This window comes from Ylistrum balloti, unplaced genomic scaffold (genome assembly GCF_031769215.1).
Source record: "Ylistrum balloti isolate Yb309-2 unplaced genomic scaffold, AGI_CSIRO_Ybal_v1 Utg370382, whole genome shotgun sequence".
NCBI lineage: Eukaryota > Metazoa > Mollusca > Bivalvia > Pectinida > Pectinidae > Ylistrum > Ylistrum balloti.
The window spans coordinates 54,547-78,931 of NW_026782266.1; the positions used below are offsets into that span (position 1 = coordinate 54,547).

The following is a 24,385-nucleotide window of genomic DNA, read 5'->3' on the forward strand; positions in this document are numbered from 1 at the left end:
ACAGTAATATGTACATGATGAAGCCCTATCAAAACGGGAAAAGAGAATGCACTGATATGGCATCCACCTTATATTTCTTTATTTAAAATGATGCTTCTAATTGATTGATTTTGAGTTTGAATGAAAATATGATAATCATGTGGGTTTTCTTTTTGTACCTTGCCACTGTGTTAGGCATCTATCATCTTAGAATAAGATAACATGTTTTAACAAGACGTTATAACTAGAGAATGTTTACAAATAAATAACTTGGTGGATTTTATTGGAATAGATGGAATCCAACAGATGCGTTTCTAAATCCAATGATAATAAATATGTGTTCATCGTTTGTTTTCTTGATTGGTTTATTTGTGTACTTCTACCTTTGATCCAACAAATTCAATATAGTTTCCATTACCAAGAAGTCAATATCTTATATCTGTGTCCAGTGACATGAGACTAAGTGACCTCTAGCTCTTGCAGTGGTCTGATGTATCCATGCCTCTACCAATAAGAGATTTTCTCACCATACCTCAGAATTGAGAGGCAGGGAATTCCCCCATCATATCCTCTACAAGGTAATATCCAGATTCCCCTTTCAAATTTCTCTATGATGTAATGCCCACATTCCCCTTTCAAATCTCTCTGTGATGTAATGCCCACATTCCCCTTTCAAATCTCCCTATGACATAATGCCCAGATTCCCCTTTCAAATCTCTCTATAACGTAATGCCCACATTCCCGTTTCATATATCTCTATAATGTAATGCCCACATTCCCGTTGCATATATCTCTATAAGGTAATGCCCACATTCCCGTTGCATATATCTCTATAACATAAAGCCCACATTCCCATTTCATATATCTCTATAACATAATGCCCACATTCCCGTTGCATATATCTCTATAACGTAATGCCCACATTCCGTTTCATATATCTCTATGACGTAATGCCCACATTCCCGTTTCATATAGCTCTATGACGTAATGCCCACATTCCCGTTTCATATATCTCTATAACGTAATGCCCACATTCCGTTTCATATATCTCTATAACGTAATGCCCACATTCCCGTTTCATATAGCTCTATGATGTAATGCCCACATTCCCGTTTCATATCTCTCTATAACGTAATGCCCACATTCCCGTTTTATATATCTCTATAACGTAATGCCCACATTCCCGTTTCATATCTCTCTATGACTTAATGCCCACATTCCCGTTTCATATCTCTCTATGACATGATATCCAGGTTTCCCTTTCATAACTCTCTACAATGTAATGCCCATGAAGTGAAGGATGAGGACAAAGCAGGGTAAGAGAAAAATTATCATTCATCCATTTTGGTGGTAAGATAGGTCTCAACCCTGGGGGAAAGATTATCAAGTTACAAACACTCTGTAAGCTTTCCTGACACTACAAAAACATACACTTTAATGTATGGTGTATAAAAACTATCAATACACACAGACTGCACTCAATACTTTATTTATTTTAATTCTCTTTTACTAAGTATTTTTGCAGTTAAATTACTAATATTTGGCAAACAAATGTTCTGTGAAGATTTTAGACAATTTTACAGATTCAAAAGTCTTATCCTCAAGTTTCCCCCCAAGGAATTCTGAACAGCTTGGAGTGTTGATTCATACATTCATCTAGGTTTTTTTTTATAACAGTAAAGGACACAGTAGGAGACTGATATGACCTGCAGTTGCCAACCTGTAGTGATGAAACACTACTAAGTATATATAATTGGGGTTGCATGAAGACTCCTTGAAATCTGAAGTGAAAAGGATTTTCAATGGTCATCAAGTTTATTAGACTGGTGTGAAATACTGAAAGCACATATCTACATGATGTGCCATGCATTACTAAACTTCAAATACAGTACAAATCAGAAAAAGTGATTCCAGCATAATATATATAGATCCATGATCTTCTCTGTGATGAAGTTGGTCTGAAAAATGTTGATAAGCTAACAAAACTAGACTTACCCAAAACATACCAACCTCTTTATGGAGAAAACACATGATATTTTGAACAAAATAATTACATTTATTATTATTGTCTTTCTGGCAACTGTAAAGTTTTTTATTAAACAGTACTTTTGTTTAAATCTTCCCATATTTCATCTTGTTAGATGAATTCATACTGGAATATCTAATGTCCAATTACATTTTATTGAAAGAATAAATTCTTCAACAGTAATTAAAGCTATTTTCCATGTAAATCCAGTTTGTAATCACTCTTTTCTGAACTAATCATTCAGTTTTCAAACAAGAAATGCAGAGTACACCATTATATAGCTTTATTTTAGCAGTATATGGAAATCTTTCAATAGAATGAGCGTTGAACTGGCTCTGCCTATACTTAAACCAATATCACATAAAGTTCTTTTAAACATACACAAATTAGCTCTGACTTTGCCGACATTATTATTAACGACGCTTTCTATATAAAATACTTTTTCTGTTCTTTTTGTTTCTTTCTTTTTCTTCCAATTCATCCAAAGTGAGCTCCGTTGCTTCCTCTTTTTCCCATGGAGCTTTCAAGAATGCCCTCTTAATTTGTTGTTTGTTTTCGAAGAATCTCAGGGTTTCTTCTTTTTCTTGTAATTCTGCAAGTTTTTGTGCAATCTCCTCCATCTTCTCATTTCGTAGATATTCCTCTACCTGTTGGTTAAACATAAGCTGTCGTTCACCTTCCCACAGGTCTAATCGTTTTACATAATCCTCAATCTCTGTCTGTTCAGAGTTTTTCAACTCCTTTGTCACAAAAGTCTCTACTGCATTAGCCAGAGATTGGGATGACAACAGGTCTTTATTTTCAAGTTCTGCAGACAATACCTAAATTGAAAAATGAAAAAAAAAGGTATGAATTATGCTGATATAATATTGTACAAAAGACACACAAGTGAATAGCATTTTTCACAACAAAGTAATAATGAAATACAGTACAGCTAAATAATAAACTCGAGTGTATAAAACAGCTGTTTTGTCCTTCTAGACTTGCCAGTGAGGAAAATCAAAATAGACTGAAAGAATTGTCAAAATTCTGAAGGTGCAATAGCCTCTTAAGCAACAGATTTGTAATTTTCATATACAATTGTATCTGATAACGTCAAAAGAATGTCAAGTGCATGTGTATATTCTGAAGTGTGAAACCTCAAAAGATTGAAAGGTATGCAATTTATAGAAACATTCTATCAATCAATATTTTTATTATTTGTGTTTACTAGGTTCTTCTGAAGGCATCCATACTGGAAAGGAAAATGAAACATGACTGTGTATTGTTTAGGGACATATCAGTGTCAGCAGGAGTGTCAGTCCAGTAGACCATGACTGTGTATTGTAGGGACATATCAGTGTCTATAGGAGTGTCAGTCAAGCAGGCCATGACTGTGTATTGTAGGGACATATCAGTGTCTATAGGAGTGTCAGTCAAGCAGGCCATGACTGTGTATTGTAGGGACATACCAGTGTCTGTAGGAGTGTCAGTCCAGTAGACCATGACTGTGTATTGTAGGGACATATCAGTGTCTGTAGGAGTGTCAGTCCAGTAGACCATGACTGTGTATTGTAGGGACATATCAGTGGGACATATACTGTGTATTGTAGGGACATATCAGTGTCTGTAGGAGTGTCAGTCCAGTAGACCATGACTGTGTGTTGTAGGGACATATCAGTGTCTATAGGAGTGTCAGTCAAGCAGGCCATGACTGTGTATTGTAGGGACATATCAGTGTCTGTAGGAGTGTCAGTCCAGTAGACCATGACTGTGTATTGTAGGGACATATCAGTGTCTGTAGGAGTGTCAGTCCAGTAGACCATGACTGTGTATTGTAGGGACATATCAGTGTCTGTAGGGACATCAGTGCAGGAGTGTCAGTCCATGACTGTGTATTGTAGGGTAGACCATGACTGTGTATTGTAGGGACGTATCAGTGTCTGTAGGAGTGTCAGTCCAGCAGGCCATGACTGTGTATTGTAGGGACGTATCAATAACAATACAAAACAAAAGGTATTTTACCTCTAGCTCCTTGGTATATTTGTCTTTTTCTTCAGGTGTGAGGTTATGTTTAAGTATATCATCCTGTAACGTCAGTGCAGAATAATCTTTCTCTGGAACATCTGGATCTCTAGTAGCAGCTTCGTCCAGCAGCTCTCTTAACTTCTCAATCTAGTAATACATATATAGAGGCCTCAATGGTCATCAGACTATCAATACATAATATACTCAATTCAAACACGTCTGAGAGATGAAAACCTTATAGCTGTATTGGATGTTGTTGTCACAGTATTGTTGTATCACTAACATGACCAAGAGATCAAAGATACTGTCACCAAATAAAGATATATTTCAATACTGACAGTAACATATGAGGTTTGCTCGATGTTAAATGTTCAAAAATGTACATTCTTTAAACCGTCAAACTTTATCTTAATCAAGATATGGAAAATATCTTATAAATTATACATGATCTTTAATGAAAGAGTTGAAATGAAAACAAAATTTTAGAGGTGGTCATTGCCCACCTAATAAAACATAAATAAACATTGCTATCTGATGTCTATACCTCTTTTCATAACCGAACTGAACAATCTAGTTTCCTCCTTCACCAGGAAAACACATGTGTACTTATCTAAAAGCAGCATGATCTCAAGCATTATTAGAACAGTGACAATGTGTATGGACAACGAGGCAACACCAACAAAACAAAAAGAGCACCAAACTAAGGAATAGTAATGATATGTGTTTAATTCAATCCCATGTGCTCAAAGCATCATGGGATTCAAAGGCTAAATATAGTTGCCTAATTTGCATACCATCTAGTCTGTCTGACAAGTTTGATCATATCAAGATTTCCTTCAGTAGTTTTGTAATTAATAACTTTTCAGAACTCAGCAGAACATTGTATTCAATTGGGGTATAGACAAACTTTAAATTTGCACTTTATTCAATTCTTTCAAAATCATGGATGTTTTTCTTCAGCGGCGACCACTTTAAATACACCTATGATCTACATACCGTTTCTTTCATAACCACTTGCTTTTCCCCGGACTTTTGCCATTGTCTCAGCAGTTTTAAAGCCCTTGGAAATTTATTATAGAGGGCGAGACCCATGATCTTCACTGTTCGTCCCAAGAGGTCATTCCCTTGTACACAACCAAGCAGGTACAGAGTCTTGCCGAGCTTGTACTGGTCACACTGGATATCAAAGTGGTCATCATACAATGGAGCTTGGATTACTTTCTTGGCAACCCACTCTGTGTTCTGTCAAACAAAGTAAACCTCTGTTATTTTCACAAGAAATTACTGTACAGTTCTTTAATTTTGAGGGTTTGATATTCCAGTTTAGCCTTTTTCGTAAGTAACATATTTCATTCGAGTTGGGATCCATGTATGCAGGCACAGCTCATATATTCTATGATTTAGATTCACTATAAAACTGTTGGCTGGGTATTCTATCTCATGCTATCTTTGTTCGGTGCAAATATCGCAAAATTAAATCTACTATTAGTATCACCAACTACTCAGTATGTCAAGTGCCCTTCAACATAAACCTTCCCTTTAATTACTCAGTAAAGAAGCTGCAATGAACAGCTTGGTTTTCAGAATCACTGTCTTACTATTATTGTTATCATGTGAAAATTATCCTTTTTGAACAAGAATGAACAGAATCAGCAAAACTCAAGAGACGTTAGAACATGAAACCAATCAGACATTGTGTGGGAATAATAGATATTGGTATGTTTATATTCACCATGTAACTAAAGTTTATTGATAATGTCAAAAAGAAAAAAAACCCATACATTATATCATCATACCTCCTGCAAAATGTTTTAATGGACAAATAGATAACAAGGCAACAATATTTCTGTAGAGAACAGTAAGACACCAATAGAATTACAGAGCACAATAAGACAACAACATAACTGTAAAGTACACAAGACATCACTAGTACAGTAAAATAAGCCACTAATTTTACTGTGTGGTATCATATGACATTAATATGACTGTGGAGTACAATAAGACAACTATATTTGTGAAAACACAACTTTTCTTCTTTAGGGTACAACAAGATATCAATAATTCTTTGGGAGTATAACACAACAAAAATATTACTACAGAGTCCAATAAGACACCTGTGTTACTTTGGGAGTACAAGACACCAATATACTGTGGAGTACAATGAGACACTGATATTGTCATAGAGTATCAGACATCAAGAAAACTTGTATAATGAGACACCTATTACATGTGGAGTACATTAAGACACAAATTTCACTATGGAATACAATAGATACTTGCTATGCAATACAAGATATCAATAAAATGCCAGTGTAAATTTGGAGTACAATAAGACGCTAATATTGCTGTGGAATATAACACATTAATATAACTGTGGAAACGAGACATCAATATGAATGTGGAATATCATACGACACCAATATTACTGTAGAATAAAATATGACACTTAACATTACAACGGAATACAACAAAACACTAAAAGATATTGTAGAGGACAACAAAACACCAATAGATACTGTAGAGGACAACAAAACACCAATAGATATTGTAGAGGACAACAAAACACTAATAGATACTGTAGAGGACAACAACAAAACACCAATAGATACTGTAGAGGACAACAAAACACCAATAGATATTGTAGAGGACAACAACAAAACACCAATAGATATTGTTGAGGACAACATCAAAACACCAATAAATACTGTAGAGGACAACAACAAAACTCCGATAGATACTGTAGAGGACAACTACACAACACCAATAGATACTGTGGAGGACAACAAAACACCAATAGATATTGTAGAGGACAACAACAAAACACCAATAGATATTGTAGAGGACAACAAAACACTAATAGATACTGTAGAGGACAACAACAAAACACCAATAGATATTGTAGAGGACAACAAAACACCAATAGATATTGTAGAGGACAACAACAAAACACCAATTGTTGAGGACAACATCAAAACACCAATAAATACTGTAGAGGACAACAACAAAACTCCGATAGATACTGTAGAGGACAACAACAAAACACCAATAGATATTGTAGAAGACAACAAAACACTAACAGATACTGTAGAGGACAACAACAAAACACCAATAGATACTGTAGAGGACAACAACAAAACACCAATAGATACTGTAGAGGACAACAACAAAACACCAATAGATATTGTAGAGGACAACAACAAAACACCAATAGATACTGTAGAGGACAACAACAAAACACCAATAGATATTGTAGAAGACAACAAAACACTAACAGATACTGTAGAGGACAACAACAAAACACCAATAGATACTGTAGAGGACAACAACAAAACACCAATAAATACTGTAGAGGACAACAACAAAACACCAATAGATATTGTAGAAGACAACAAAACACCAACAGATACTGTAGAGGACAACAACAAAACACCAATAAATACTGTAGAGGACAACATCAAAACACCAATAGATATTGTAGAGGACAACAAAACACCAATAGATACTGTAGAGGACAACAACAAAACACCAATAGATATTGTAGATGACAACAACAAAACACCAATAGATATTGTAGAAGACAACAAAGCACCAACAGATACTGTAGAGGACAACAACAAAACACCAATAAATACTGTAGAGGACAACAACAAAACACCAATAGATATTGTAGAGGACAACAAAACACCAATAGATACTGTAGAGGACAACAACAAAACACCAATAGATACTGTAGAGGACAACAACAAAACACTAATAGATATTGTAGAAGACAACAAAACACCAACAGATACTGTAGAGGACAACAACAAAACACCAATAGATATTGTAGAAGACAACAAAACACCAACAGATACTGTAGAGGACAACAAAACACCAATAGATACTGTAGAGGACAACAACAAAACACCAATAGATATTGTAGAGGACAACAACAAAACACCAATAGATACTGTAGAGGACAACAACAAAACTCAGATAGATACTGTAGAGGACAACAACAAAACACTAATAGATATTGTAGAGGACAACAACAAAACACCAATAGATATTGTAGAGGACAACAACAAAACACCAATAGATACTGTAGAGGACAACAACAAAACTCCAATAGATACTGTAGAGGACAACAACAAAACACCAATAGATATTGTAGAGGACAACAAAACACCAATAGATACTGTAGAGGACAACAACAAAACTCCAATAGATATTGTAGAGAACAACAACAAAACACCAATAGATACTGTAGAGGACAACAACAAAACACCAATAGATATTGTAGAGGACAACAAAACACCAATAGATACTGTAGAGGACAACAACAAAACACCAATAGATATTGTAGAGGACAACAAAACACCAATAGATACTGTAGAGGACAACAACAAAACTCCAACAGATATTGTAGAGAACAACAACAAAACACCAATAGATATTGTAGAGGACAACAACAAAACTCCAATAATATTAAGGAGTACAACAAAGCACCTATACAATGTTAAGTACACCAAATTACCAATATAATTGTGGAGTAGAAAAAAACACCACTATTGCTGTTGAATACAGTAAGACAAATGATTACAACTAGTAAGATGATTAGGACTTGTAGCACTTCAGATTAGAGTCTCAGTTGAATGGCATATAGGAGTAAAATCTGCATCAGTTTTGGAGCAGCAAATATTTTGAAATGAATATCTTACAAGAGTGAAACTGCAGATTAATGAATGGTATGTTGGACAAGATAAATATGTAGTCTTATCATAACACTTCTATTAAATTAATAAAAAAAAATACCTCATCGTCATCATCTGCTTCTTCCTCATCATCAGCTTCATTCTTGATGTGAGCATCCATGGTTGCTGTGTGAGTCAGGTGCTTTGTACATGTGTACAGGGACAACAGAAAGTTCACATAATTGCTGAAGTCTTCCTGGAACATTAACTCATAGGACACCTTTGCCGCTTCTAGGGAAAAAAACAGTAAAATTATTTATGGGTTTATCAGTTTTGGTTTTGGTGTAGGCCACCTTTCAGAAATTAAAAAGACACATATTTTTAATCTCTTTCAGTGTAAGACACTTTCTAGCAGAAAAAGAAAAACAAACATCTTAAATTCGTTTTGGTGTGCCACCCTGAAAATCGCTGAAATAAATAAACATCAATCTCCTTCCATTCCAACCCCTGGCTTGCCTCTCAAACCATCCTCTGGAAACAGAAAATCACATCTGACCATCTGCTTAGTCTGGTTATAATGTGCTTTCTGATAAAAAAATAACTTAAAAATTGAACAAATTATGAAACAACTTCAATTTCCTTTCCGGTCCGTCACACCCAAGATAAAATATCTGCATACTGCTTAAAGCTGGCAATGCAAGTTAAAAAGAAATCATTTTGATTTTTTTAAAAAATGTTTCCCTAATATCCAAATGCTTCTGAGATGCCCTCTCTATAATAACAATATCTTCTGGTCAGCATATCTAAGGAACTGACTGGATGTTTTAGTCAAAGCCTTACTTGGAAACGAGTACAGACATCACAGGGTCTAAAAGGCTTACACCCTGTTAAACCCATTGTCATTGCAACATTGACTCCCCAAAGTGTGTATGTTATGATAACATGTACACATGACCCTAAAAAATAATACTCACATGAGGACTTTGAAATTAGCAAAGATGATCCGTACTTCTCAGCTATCAAAACTTTTCATTGAAAAAAAAAACTAGAAAACAGAAAACACAGCAAATTCTCTACAGTCCATCACATTTATTCTGAAACACATGCACTAAACCTTAGATACGACAAATTTCACTATGTCTCTGAAACACTTGAAAAATGTTGTATAACATGCAAGTATTTGTTTTCTCATTCTCAGTCATATAATGCTTGACGAGTAAAACATGTGAAAATGATAACCAGTTGTAAATTGTATCAAAATCTGACCATTGAACTTTTTCCTGAAAGAAATGACTAGCAAAACAGGAATTTATTTCTGTACTCTTGAAGAACAAGGTAGGGTTAGTCATTGCTATTCATTTGTTGATATGTTGTGTTTTCCCTCAACAGGTACAGCTAAAGGAAAGGCAAGCAAATATGTGAAAATGTTCTTATGCAGATTGTATCTATGTACGGAGTATATGTACACAGATTAGTTGCCTTGCACTGTCATTGAAACAAGGATAAACAGTTTCACAGGTTGCAAGTCTTTTATACCTTGAGATGTCCATGCAGGTTTCAAAGCAAAGTTTGGACTAAAATGTCTGCCACTTCCTTAGATACAATGACCAGAGGATATCGTTAGCTAAGAGGGGAGGTCTCGGAAGCATTCAAAATGTTTCTTTTATCTCAACACGGAAGCTTCTATTTTTAACTTGTGTTTTCTGTTTTAATAATACATATATTTCCAATTCATATGCAGTTTTCAGTTTTGCTGAAAATAGTAAAGGATGACTTACCTGAATACTGTTCCTGCTTTAGGAAGTGATCCATTAGCAAATTAGCTGTGTAAGAATCAGGAAATAAGCCGTATGTTTTCTGTAACACAAAACCAAAAATTCATTACATCCATGTATTTCAAAACAGCTGAACCTTCCATATTTCATGGATTGGCAATGCAAAAAATCAGAGGGAAAGACAAAAGTTACTTGCATTGTGTAACACAAGAAAAATATCAATTTGATCCCAGAGCTTCAAAAGGTATTAGCAGTGCAGGAATTGGTGAATATGACAGTATCATTTGTAGGATTTTTTCAGTAATGTTCAAAACACCAATTACTAAGAGATATAGTTGGTTCTCAAAATTTAAGTGAATCCCACAACAAAAGCATGAGTTGAGAACTTATCTGAGTTTTAAAAACCGCCAAGTATTCAGAGGATATTAAATACGTTTCACTAAATTCTGCAGTCCAAATTTTAGTGATAAAAGAGAAGTATTAATTTATACTAAAACTATACACACATATACTCAACTCTCTGAATTTGTACAGCTTTAATGGCAGACAAGCATATACCTACCCGATCTTGTACCATTTCTAGAATCTCTTTGTCCATTCCTCTTTCAAGGTAGTTTCGTATAATACCATGAACAATAGAATCACGTACAGGAAATGCATCCTTGCTTTTCCTAAACCTGAATAAAACAAAGGAACATATTGTATGTGATAAAGTTATGTGATTAAGTAAATGTCTTACAACCATCTAAGCAGACATTAGAGGATGATAGAGTGATTCATGTCACATTTCAATTGTCAAAACCAAAATATTACAGAGAACTATTGTTTTTTCTTTAAATATTGAATATCAAAGTAAATCGAATTCAACTATTTATCTAATTTTCAACCTTAAAATTGAACGACATTTTTTTTTGGTAAATAGGTAAATGTCAAAGGTTGTATATTTGTATTTAAACTGTATGATAGGTATTATCAATAAATATGAAAGTAATTAATACTCAAACATACATTTTAATTATTCTCTGCATGTATTCATGATCCTGGTTGTGCATTGTGTTGACTTTGTTGGCAAGCTGAAAGAAAAATGAGATTGAAACTGATAAATGCTCCCAAAAATGATTTTACAGGAGACAATATTTTAAAAATTGGCAATAATTATGTAATTAAGGGGTTACAGGCCTATGAACTTATTCTCTTAGTATGCCCAAGGTGTACCCTAAGTTTCACTATCCTAGTTTAAATGCAAGTAAAAGCTATGTTCATGGCACAAAATTTTTACAAAGGGCAATAACTCTGTCCTGAGGGGTCATGGGCCCTGACTTTGCTACACTGTATATTGCTTTTGTATGGCTGATGTATACATCATTTTTCATTATCCTTCTTTAAATGCAAGCAAAGTAATGCTCTGGACACAAAATTTTAACAAAGAGCAATAACTCTGTAATTAAGGGATTTCTAGCCCTAACATTGGTACATTACATATCGTTTTTGTATGATTGATGTATACACCAAGTCTCATTATCTTAAAAGCAAGCAAAGTTATGCTCTGAACAAGATATTTCTAACACAGGACAATGACTCTAAATTAGGATCAACGGCCCTGGATTATATACACTGCACAATGTCTTAGTATGATCTATGTATGCATAAAATTTTATGATCTTTGCTTAACTAGTGGCAAAGTTATGCTCTGGGCAAGAATTCATTAACTAAAGACCATAACTCTGTAAATGAGGGTCGAAGGCCCTGAATTTGATATACTGCACATTTTCTTTGTATGGTCATTGTATCCACCAAGTTTCATCATCCTATTTCAACTGCAAGCAATTCAAATTTGTGCTCTAGACACAGAATTTTAACATGAGGCAATAACTGCACATCCCTTTGGTATGACCGATGAATACACTAAATTTCATGATCCTTACTTAACTGTGGGTAATGTAATGTGAAATGGATGTTTGTGTCATTCCATAGCAATGTATACAAACATTTTCAATTACCTCGTAAATGTTTTATAAAGGAGTACATATATCAACAGAATTACAACAGCAGGTTTTTGACTGTGTTGTTCCAATCTAAAATTAGCCTGTTATCAGGTAAGTAGCCTATCACCAAAAACATCACCAGAAACATTTCTTGCAACTCCAGTTAATAATGAAATGTTATTCTTATTTTTTGGGCCAGGAAAGAAAGTTTTTTTCAGTTTTTTTTTAATTTGTCCTGTTTCAATTATTTTGATTTTTTCTTTTCTTTCAACATTTATTCAATCTGGTGGTGAAGAACATCTTAATTATATAAATATATTTGAAGAGAAATGGAGATATCTTTAATTATTAATTCATTGTAATTTTTTTTAGATATAATGAAAAGTCATACTTACTATATCCATATCTATCAAACTACTGAAGCCTTGATTATCCAATTTTGTGTACATTTGATAAGACAAATAACCTATAAATAGATCAAAATCATTGATTATAACGATAAACACACAAAATATAACATCAGTAAATAGGCATATTCATGTAATATATCAAGAAATAAAGTAATTATCCATGCTGAAACTGAATTTACTGAAGTACTACAAAAGACACTAATCCCAATTCAAAGAGAATTACATTATCTTATCACAGTCACAGGTTGAAAGTTAAGGGGATGAAACTAAGAGCTAAAAGAACAAAGAGCAATAACTCATCCAAACTTGTTCAATCAAAATGCTGAGAGAAAGAAATAGTTCCATATGATTTGATGATAAAGCATAACGAGTTTGGAAAAGATTGATCAGCAACTAAGAAATTAGATGTTAGTACAAGATAAAAATAAAAAACAAAGACCAATGACTCAGGAAAGACATAATGTCATGTCATAGTATAAAAGCCTTTTAGGTTTGAAAGAGACCATTTGAAAACTGAGAAAGGAAATCTCAAGAAAAGATTCGAATTATGAAACAAACAAAGGGTATACTCTTCAAACTAGTCAAGTCAAGCTGACATCATTCTGGAACTTGACTTCATGGTGATTAAGTCCTCAAAATTTGAAAGAGAATATTTGAAATCTGGCACAATCTTATGCAAATGAATTTAGATAACTTGTATAGAGAATGTTTACAATTGAAAAGTTTTGATAATAGTAAGTCAACATTCTAAGTATTCTTCTTCAGCACTTTTGAGTACTATTAATTTATCATCAATTTTAAAATTGCTTTGCTGACATCAAAACCAATTCAATCTGTTTACAATGGCTAAAAGTCAAAAGTTGTACATTATTCATAAGTTTTCTCACCAAATTCAACTTGTGTCAGAGTTGGTGAACTCAGATATTTTTGCCATTCTTCTTGACAACGATAACTGTCTGACAATAAACAGCGTCTGAATTCTGCAAAAACAAAATACATATTAGATGTGTCAGCATAACATGAATGAACCATCTGGAGGTCAATGTATTGCAAAGTATTGATTTTCAAAGTTTTATTTAATTTTGATGTAACAGGGGTCGTTATATCAATATCTCCTTTAGGAATCAAACCCGGGACCCCTGGCTTACTAGTCTGATGCTCAACCAATCCAGCTGAAGAGAAGTTTTCTCTAGTATTTTACCAGGGTAACATTCGTTTACATAACCAACATAAATGTGTCATTCTGATTATTACTTTCACTGTTTGAATTTGTCCTCGAATTGAAGCCAAAGTGTTGTGAAATGAGTAAACATTAAAACCAAAACGAAACAAAATATAATGACACATAAAACCATTTTGATATTAAAACTATTTGAACTAAAGTCCGTTGAAATAGCAAAACGATGTGCGAATATAACAAAAATAAAAATACACGGAATTCCAAGTGTTTGCTGTTTAGGACACATTCAGCCGTAAAACACAAAGTCTTGAAAAAATCGAGGCAGTCTCAACTCCCTAAGTGTGTTCTAAAATTACAGTATTAATTGATATTGGATCAGTTATTGGAAGCATGTAAGTCATAAGATTGTCATATTTTGACGCGCCCTGATCTACTGCTTGACTGATGGCGACAGTCAAAACTGGAGACGTGCGCGATCGAGTACTTGGATGCAAATTAATGTAGCTACATTTCCCTGTAATTTGTGTTACAACGTGGTAAAATCACAGTCCTACCAAACTCTCATATTGATTTGCTCTTTATGAAAGACGTATATACCCAGATATTTGCAAAATGTGCCCCGATATCTCCGAGTTTGCCGGATTGACCTCCACAAGGCAGCCATGCTTCGATCGTGATCGATGTCCACCAGGCGCTTATATTGGGATTGGGTTATACTAACTACAGTCTCTGACACTTGGTGTAGGCCGGTGCTACGCGATACAGCCCGGCACAGTCAGCCGCGCCAAGCGCTTCACTTGCATTTCTGTAGTGTTAAGACTGTCTTATGTGCAAAGATGTTAACATTAATTAATATAATCATAAAGAGAATGATGCAAAAATATCTAAAATTATCCGAGTTATGAACATTAAAGATAGAAAAACCGTCCAGCCTTTTTCCATTTGTAAATTGTTAAATACATACATAATGACAAGTCTCAATATGTCTACGGGTTCCTTAACTACGAAGCCATTTTGGTGATTCCCAATGGTTATTATAATTCTGTTACGTTTATATTTTTTTATAATTCCGAAATCGTTGTTTTATTTTTAATTAATATATATGTTTATAACATAGGTTTTTATCCATTAATAGAAACAAAAGCCCAGGCGCAGCCGGTAATGTAAATATGTAACATGATCCTTGTGCATTGTGGACAGTATTATTTACAACCATCCTCGAAATTTCAGCGGTTACGATCACTAACTCTAGCGGTTACGATAACTTTTTCAGCGGTTACGATTACTAACTTCAGCGGTTACGATCACTGACTTCAGCGGTTACGATCACTGACTTCAGCGGTTACGATTACTAACTTCAGCGGTTACGATCACTAACTTCAGCGGTTACGATTACTAACTTCAGCGGTTACGATCACTAACTTCAGCGGTTACGATCACTAACTTTAGTGGTTACGATCACTGACTTCAGCGGTTACGATCACTGACTTTAGCGGTTACGATTACTAACTTCAGCGGTTACGATCACTAACTTTAGTGGTTACGATCACTGACTTTAGCGGTTACGATCACTAACTTAAGCGGTTACGATTACTAACTTCAGCGGTTACGATCACTAACTTCAGCGGTTACGATAACTAACCCCAGCGGTTACGATTACTAACTTCAGCGGTTACGATCACTAACTTTAGTGGTTACGATCACTAACTTCCTCTGATTTTTCACCAATGGCCAAATGAGCTGTATATTTGTATGATGAGTGCGATTTTCCTCCTCGTGATACTTGTTTTTGTCATTGGGTTTCTTTCTTTCCTGTCGATATCAATTTCGAAGGATTCTATATTCAATATGTTGGTCCGTTACGATTCATAGCTATCGAAAATTCTGCGAAATCTTACCAAATAAGGTGTGGAGACCGATGGGAATGAATGATGGGTCGGTGCAATTGGGCTCCTTAAGAGCAATTTATGACGGGTTGGCGTGTTGGGATTTCTGTCCAATGCATATGAGAATCCAGCTGAGAATTAAAGATGGGTCATTGCATTAGGCCTACCAATGGGAATTAATGATGTGCCGGTACATTGGGCCCACCATTGAGAATTAATGATGTGCCGGTACATTGGGCACAACACTTAGAATTAATGATGGACCGGTACATTGGGCCACCATTGAGAATTAATGATGGGCCGGTTCATTGGGCCCACCATTGAGAATTAATGATGGGCCGGTATATTGGGCCCACCATTGAGAATTAATGATGTGCCGGTACATCGGGCCCACCATTGAGAGTTAATGATGGAGCGGTACATTGGGCCTACCATTGAGAATTAATGATGTGCCGGTTCATTGGGCCCATCATTGAGAATTAATGATGGAGCGGTGCATTGGGCCCACCATTGAGAATTAATGATGGGCCGGTTCATTGGGCCCACCATTGAGAATTAATGATGGGCCGGTTCATTGGGCCCAGCATTGAGAATTAATGATGGAGCGGTGCATTGGGCACAACATTGAGAATTAATAATAGGCCGGTATATTGGGCCCACCATTGAGAATTAATGATTGCCCGGTACATTGGGCCCACCATTGAGAATTAATGATTGCCCGGTACATTGGGCCTAGCATTGATAATTAATGATTGCCCGGTACATTGGGCCTACCATTGAGAATTAATGATGGACCGGTACATTGGGCCCACCATTGAGAATTAATGATGGGCCGGTACATTGGGACTACCATTTGGAATTAATAATGGGCCGGTACATTGGGCCCACCATTGAGAATTAATGATGGACCGGTACATTGGGCCTAGCATTGATAATTAATGATGGGCCGGTATATTGGGCCTACCATTGAGAATTAATAATGGAGCGGTGCTTTGGGCTCAACGTTTTAGAATTTGAAATAGTTGATGACGTGCAGCATTGGGAAATACTTGATTTAGCACCGTGAAAGGTTGGAGCATTGCATAGTGTTCGCCTTTCTAAAGCCAAGCATAACGGTAATGCCCGGTCATAGCCCTTTAAAATATATGGTGACAGGGTGTTTTATAAGGCCATCATTTGTAAATTATGATAGAGCATTTGAATATATCAACATTACCAACAATTTCAACAGATACGATGTTGTTCCTTTATTACAGATATGATATTTTAAAAAAAAAAAAACACATGTTAAAGTGTATCACCCGAATAGCTGTATTATACATATTTAGTATTACGCACTGAATATCAGGTGGTTAAAATGTCTATCGGGTTAATGTACGATATAACCTGGATACCTTATAATGAGACTGTACATGTGTAAATTTTAATACACAACTCATTTTTACGCTTTGCGACTTCATAAATACAGGTATTGCAGTAAGACAAAACTAATCTATATATAGCTCATGTATTGACTACAATGTACGTATATCGTTTCGCGTAACTTGACCTGATAAATAACTGGTATTCTATAATTATCTTCCGGGTCTGAAGTGCGTCTCGATATAAGCAAACACAGAGAAGGCATGACATATAAGAAAATATGGCGGGTGTGAGATCGAAGAAGACAAAAACACACGAGCCCACTTATGAGGCAAACCCGGGGGTAGAGGATGAACACAAGATTAGTAACCAGTGCGACTCCAGGAGAGACAAGGCTATTGTGGCAGCGATAGACTTTGGCACCACGTATTCTGGGTATGCCTTTACGTTCTGGAGTGAGTATGAGAAGTCAGCTGGAGCACGAGAGATATTCAGTAATAGATGGTCTCCAAATACGGGGTCACTTCTGTCGGCTAAAGCCCCCACCACTGCCCTCTTTGACCCAAAGATGACCTTCCACTCATTCGGATACGAAGCAGAGGAGAAATACGCAGACCTCATACAGGCGAAACAACATCAAGACTGGCACTGCTTCAGGAGGTTCAAAATGAAGCTACACGACAAAATGGTAACGCAAATTGTTAGATATTGAATATTTGGACACAGATAGATATAACAAAAATAGTCGATCCGCTAAAGATAGGAAAATGTATTATAAATATAAAATTTAGATAGACGTGACTGAAGGAGGGAGTCCTGTCTTCTACTAGTTGGACACGGAAGAGACCAAAATAGATCTGCTACCTCCATTGCTCTCTCTCCTGCATGTCTGCTGTGTGTGTGTGTGTGTGTGTGTGTGAGTGTGTGTGTGTGTGTGTGTGTGTGTGGTGGTGGTGTGTGTGTGTGTGTGTGTGTGTGAGTGTGTGTGTGTGTGTGTGTGTGTGGTGTGTGTGTGTGTGTGTGTGTGTGTGTGTGTGTGTGGTGTGTGTGTGTGAGGGTGTGTGTGTGTGGTGGAGTGTTTGTGTGTGGTGTGGTGGTGGTGGTGGTGGTTGTGTTTGTGTGTGTGTGTGTGTGTGTGTGAGTGTGTGTGTGTGTGTGTGGTGGTGTGTTTGTGTGTGGTGTGGTGGTGGTGGTGGTGGTGGTGTGTGTGTGTGTGTGTGTGTGTGTGTGTGTGTGTGTGTGTGTGTGTGTGTGTTGTCTTTAACTAAGGATTTTTTTTCTTCATTTTTTGTAATATCGATATGTGATACTTGTGTATTGTAATGTAAAAGTAATTGTCGTAGTAGTGAATGATATGAAAAATTGACATTGAAAGGTTGTCAACGATAATACATATCTGCCAACTTTCCTGATTCAGTTGGGAGTTTCCCAATTCTCACTCCCCAGCCCCACCTCGTATGGATCAAAATTGGGGTGATCTCCCGATTTCAGAGATTTAGGTAGGTTAGAAGTAGCAGGTAAGATGGACCACCTAGCCACATCACCTCAGTTAATCGCTGACCGCTACGCTTGGGAACACACGACTCATTGTTCCCTATGTATGGTAGACCTGGAATCGGAGTGGGTTGTGGCAAATACTGATAATTCAAAAAATCCTAAGCTTGTACGTGTACCCTATTCTGGGATGATCTCTACAATTTGTTAAACAACTTCAGAATTTATTACAATAAATGGGATTTGGAGGTTAATGTATCAGAATCGAATGTAGTGATATTTGGTCGACAGAAGATACCAAGTCATTTTAAATGATTTAACGTTAATTTTTATGGTAAGACATTAGATATATTTGAGGAATTTTAGTATTTGGGCATTTTATTTTTAAGCCTGGAAAGTTTATTAGAGTTAAAAAAAACAAAACACTTAAAGGAACTAATGCAATGTATAAGGTTTCAAAAAGGTAGATTACGCAATCTGACAATACAGTGTCAACTGGACTTATTTGATAAGTAGTATTGCTATATGGTTGTGAAGTATTGGGGTTTTCTGATAATACGGTCATCGAAAGAGTCCATTTAGAGTTGTGAAGTCTGCTTCTTCAACTTAAATCCTCCACTCCTGATATTATGGTATATGGAGAGCTCGGTAGATTTCCGCTCGATATTGGAATTAAAACCAGAATGCTAAGCTTTTGGACAAAGTTAATAGAGCCTAAAGATAAAAAAATCAGCAATTTATTATATAAAGTATCAACTATGTAAATGAAGAAATTGTTGTTTAATTGCGTGGTTCGATGTCCCGAATCAGCCACCGTAGAAAACCTTAGTTTTTTTAAACAAATAAGTATATGCATTAACAGACAAAATTTCACTTACGAATGTTGTATCACGCTGTTTCAATATTCATACATTTCTATTGGTCATATGGTTGGTAAACCGTTTTGTGATAAATCATCCATTACATGTGCACCTAGACCCTGAATCGCCAAATGGAAATCACAGATGAGGCTGGAGGTCTGTTTCCCGCCAAAACAGTGTTCACTGAAAGCATCAGATATCTGCGTAATCATGTGCTGACAACGATCGAAACTCGAAATCCTATGAACTGCCAGGACGCCATCTCTTGGGTTCTCACAATTCCCGCCATTTGGACGGAGCCCGCCAAACAGTTCATGCGCGAAGCAGCATTTGACGTAAGCAATGTTATATTAGTAGACTGGTACTACCTATACTGTTTGCTCTCGCGTTATACCTTAAAAGGTACGCAATACACACAATAGAATAAATTTAGATGCATTAGCACCAAATACAGACTTACACTACATTTGATAAGCAATTGCTTCGTCCTATATGACTCGTCAGTATGCCAAGGGACCTTAATTGTGAAACCAAGATAACAACTGGGGAAAATAGAAATTGATCGATAGAAATGTCAAAATCCTAATTTTGGTAGGGGGAGTTACAAGATTTAATCAATTTCGTAAATTTGTGTTTTCATGTTTCTGACAAGTCAATATGCATCTATTCCGAACCAAGCCATTATTCAAATGAATTAAGTCATGGTATGCAGGATACGAAAAACCTCGGGAAGTCAATGTCTACCAGAAATGTTTACCAACTGCAATTTCAAGTATTGTACAAAAAAGGATAAGTGAATAGCACCTTTCAATAGAAATTTAAATTAAATGAAAATTAATTGAACACCAAGAACGATGTCAGTTGAAACTTATTTTATTTGTTCAATATTTTCAAAACAAATACATTAATGATTCGAAAACAGGTATATCCATAGTATTTTTAATTGGCGGCAGGACAGCGCTGTTACATACATCTGCTATTATAACAAACAAAAGAACAAAGAAGGGAGGGATAGCGCAAGGGGAGGGGGTGTACTAGGAATTGAAAAAAGAGATAGTTTTATATAAATGAGGAAGAGCATATCATAGTAAAACCGAATAGTTGTCAATGACAAGGTTTTAATTTGGAACATTTGAAAAAAAATATTTACATTACAAATATATTATGTTGCCTCGCAACGATATTTCTTATCGCCTTCTTGCTAAGAAACATGGTGAATTGAATTATATTGATACAAAATCTTCTGCGAAATAAGATACCTTATTACAGTTCCCGTGTACAACGTTGAAAGTGATATATGTTAAATAAATCTCAATTATAATGATTGTGCTGTAATAGTGTGTTTCTTTATCAGGCTGGGATTCCCGCGGCAGATCTGCAGATTGCCCTTGAGCCGGAAGCAGCCGCGATGTACTGTCGCTCCCTCCCAGAAGGCACCTTAATCGACTCCAAAGACTGTGTGGTGATGGACGCCTTCCAGCCGGGGGGATCGTATATGATAGTAGACATAGGGGGTATGTTTATTTTGCATTTTCGAGTATCTACGGTTCTTGGTTGTAATAGATAACAGTTTCTTTTCTTAGAAACTTTACATGTATATCTTCGAAAGAAAACCGTTTTTGGTGAATGGCCACAGAACTCTTTGTCTCATGTATGAACGGTTTCTGATTTGTGAGACCCATCGGATCCCATGGTTAAAATTTCTTTTAAAAGGAAGATATATAGAGTAAGAATATAGGCAAATAAGATTTTGTATCCGTATGCTAAAATGTTTTTTTCACAACTAATAAAAAATATCTAAGTTATGTGATAAACAGAATCTTACACTCGTTTCCATTTCATATGAGACATATAGAACTCTTTACGAAAATTTCATTTTAACTTGAAGCAGGCTTCGGGAAATAAAAAAATATCTAAGGCTGGTTTTATATATCTCAAATGAATGGAAACTCATTGTATGATCCTCTTAAACCGAGCCAACTATAATGTGAATTCTTACCTAGGAGGTACAGTGGACATGACGGTACACAAGGTAGGTGATGACAGAAATTTGGTGGAAGTTCGACAAGCGTCTGGCGGACCATGGGGAGGCACTTCGGTCGATGATACTTTTTACGACTTCGTTGTCCAAAAATTTGGGAAAGAATTTATTGAAAAATTCAGAATCGAACGAGCGAGCGAGTGGATGAAGTTGTCAATGGATTTTGAAACGCAGAAAAGGAAACTGAAGTATGATACTAACTATAATATTAAATTGGAAATTCCACAACGTCTTATTGCGGAGAGCAACTTACCCGTAAACGACATACAATCATTCAACAAACTAAGCATAGAGAATGATGAATTCAAAAGTTTCTTTCGACCCTCTTCCGAGGATATCGTTGCCCACATCCGGATGATTCTGTCAGAAACGGAAAATGTTGATCTGATATTATTGGTTGGTGGATTTGCCACATCCGGATATCTTAATCGGGTCATTATGGACGCCTTCCCCGACAAACGAGTGGTTGTACCACTCCAAGCAGAAGTAGCCGTAATGTATGGTGCTGTGCTGTTCGGGTTCGAACCTACGGTCGTTTGTTCAAGAGTTTGTCGACACACTTATGGAATCGATGTTTTTGAGAATTTCCGAGAAGGATATCATCCACCAAATTACAGGGAGATAATTGACGGTGCTCCATCATGTGTCAACGTGTTCAGTGTTCTCGCATCGGAAGGGGAAACCATAGGTATTTCCGAAATACGCACGCGCACGTATTCGTCCACACACCGAGAGAAAGACAGACGTTACCTTGAAATGGTGGTGCCGGTGTACGCCTCAAAGACTGCGCTGCCAAAGTACACGACTGAAGCATCCTGTGTGGAGCTCGGTCGCATCAAGATGGAGCCACCGGCGGAAGGATGGCCACCGGAAGTCCATTATTCTGTTCACATGTTCTTTGGACAGACCGAGTTTAAGGTTACAGTGAAAAACGATGTCACTGGACAAGACTACAACTCAAGCCATGACTTTCTAAAATGATGGAAAATAAAGAAAGAAAAAATCAAAAGAAAAAAAAACTATCGCATATCTGATAGTATTATGCGTATATAATGTCATATATCTAATTCTATATGGATTCGAACGATGTCAACAAGACGTGATGGCGCTGATTTTGAACAAGCTACCTGGATTTTTAAAAAATGTTTCACATAGTTAACATGTATACACTTGCTAGTTTTTTTTTAAACACTTTTGAAATGTATTGTCTATGTCTAGTGTTTCAAATGTATTCCTCGTATCTGGTTTCGAAATTTATTTTCTTTGTCTAGCGTTTGAAAGCTATTTTCTCAAAGTGATATTTACATGATCGACAGGGTTATAACGCGAGTTATCCTAATCCGTATATAGCAGGCCAACGTAAGTTAACATTTATTCATGGAACAATGCTGATTCAGTATGTTACCAAAACGATGTCAGGTAGTATCTTATACTGTGTATCTTAGGTACAAGTACGGGGTCAACATTATTAGGCAAATAACAAAATGCCATATATATCACGAACGAAAATAGATACTGTAAAACCCCTCCGAACTGAAATAATTTTCCACGTATTTTTTCCACGTCTTTTTATTTTATTTTATCAATGTATTTTTATTTTCAGACACGCCTTTTTACATGATAATATTTTTTTTACATATTTTACACAGGCTACCCAATGTCTACTTGAATCCGTCCAACACATGTCGCTGTGATAATTTCTAACATGGGTATTTTATGTTATTTTTCTTATATATATATATATATTATATACAAGTATATGTATGTACATTGTTTTGTTTTGCTTTAGGACATGATGGGAAAGACAATTACGTAGAAATTGCGAAAACCCTGTGCCATAGGGATCTGAGAATTTGTGATAGGAAACTGATAAATAAAGACTTAAACGCTCCAGAGAGTCGGATCACCATTCAGTAATTCTGTTTTTGTTTTATATCGGCTATAATGACACTTCTGTTCTCTGTGTCGAGCATGACGTCATAATGACGAATTCGGTTATATGCAAATATAGGGGGGAAAGAAATGTGTGCATATATATATAATGTTTGCAGGAGGAATGTAGGCACGCATGGTTATATGACGCAATGAAATTAACAAATATATATATATATACACCAATAAAATTTTGATTTTACGTGTCTGTTGTCTTAACCATCTGTTAAAATATCAACTTACAAACTATGTAAGTTAACCTGAGTTAACATACAGTATGTTATTTTAAAACAAATTATACATTTTTGATTACAATATTTTTCCTTGCACAAACCGCCATGGCGGGTCGATCCCTACACATAGGCCAAAACACCAATGTTTGTTTGCTTTCTGTGTTGACCATAATATATTAAAAATATCAAACTATCAATTCTTTTTATTTTCATGAAGGTTTCTGAACTTCTGCCATCGTTAATAGGCGTGATATGGCAGCCATTTTGTAATATGATTGCGTAATATTAATGCTAGAACCATAAAATGGTCTCCAATGAAAGCTTATGAGTTTTTCTTTAATTTGATGCCAAAAGTATGTCCACCAGCTAATCTGCATATTTATGAATATTAATTATTTTGTTCAAAATGGTCGACTTTTTGAGTAACTTAATTAATATTTTACCTCTAGAGTGTAAATTTCCCTTCTGGCATGGTTTTTCTTCGTGTTGTATTAAAGTAAACTTCATCGTGGATATGTTAAGCTATGTTTGAACTTTGAGTG

At 35.8% G+C, this 24,385-nt stretch overlaps 2 protein-coding genes across 2 annotated transcripts; one reads left to right on the forward strand and one right to left on the reverse strand.

Annotated features, from left to right (window-relative positions):
• Positions 1-1,449: 1,449 nt before the first annotated feature.
• Positions 1,450-14,699, reverse strand: LOC132554132 (small ribosomal subunit protein mS27-like). The gene is made up of 10 exons (XM_060218433.1): positions 14,633-14,699; positions 13,743-13,835; positions 12,841-12,911; positions 11,469-11,533; positions 11,023-11,137; positions 10,464-10,542; positions 8,807-8,976; positions 5,009-5,254; positions 4,010-4,159; positions 1,450-2,826 (listed from the first exon to the last, which is right to left on the reverse strand). The coding sequence occupies exons 1-10, from the start codon at positions 14,697-14,699 to the stop codon at positions 2,419-2,421; spliced, it is 1,464 nt and encodes a 487-aa protein (XP_060074416.1). The 3' UTR covers positions 1,450-2,418.
• A 2,864-nt stretch (positions 14,700-17,563) lies between these two features.
• Positions 17,564-22,659, forward strand: LOC132554126 (heat shock 70 kDa protein 12A-like). Its single transcript, XM_060218427.1, has 4 exons — positions 17,564-17,971; positions 19,754-19,972; positions 20,992-21,151; positions 21,641-22,659. Exons 1-4 carry the CDS (start codon positions 17,564-17,566, stop codon positions 22,657-22,659), a joined length of 1,806 nt encoding a protein of 601 aa, XP_060074410.1.
• Positions 22,660-24,385: the final 1,726 nt, after the last annotated feature.

Excerpts from the sequence above, each read along its gene's own strand:
- LOC132554132 (XM_060218433.1), bottom strand. The coding sequence starts at position 14,699 with ATGGCTGCCTTGTGGAGGTCAATCCGGCAAACTCGGAGATATCGGGGC. Across the intron at positions 11,138-11,468 it reads ATGCAGAGAATAATTAAAAT|GTTTAGGAAAAGCAAGGATG; the intron begins GTATGTTTGAGT and ends TGTTTTATTCAG. Across the intron at positions 8,977-10,463 it reads AAAGCAGGAACAGTATTCAG|AAGCGGCAAAGGTGTCCTAT; the intron begins GTAAGTCATCCT and ends TTTTTTCCCTAG.
- LOC132554126 (XM_060218427.1), top strand. The coding sequence starts at position 17,564 with ATGGCGGGTGTGAGATCGAAGAAGACAAAAACACACGAGCCCACTTAT. Across the intron at positions 17,972-19,753 it reads TGAAGCTACACGACAAAATG|ACCCTGAATCGCCAAATGGA; the intron begins GTAACGCAAATT and ends ATGTGCACCTAG. Across the intron at positions 21,152-21,640 it reads TATGATAGTAGACATAGGGG|GAGGTACAGTGGACATGACG; the intron begins GTATGTTTATTT and ends ATTCTTACCTAG.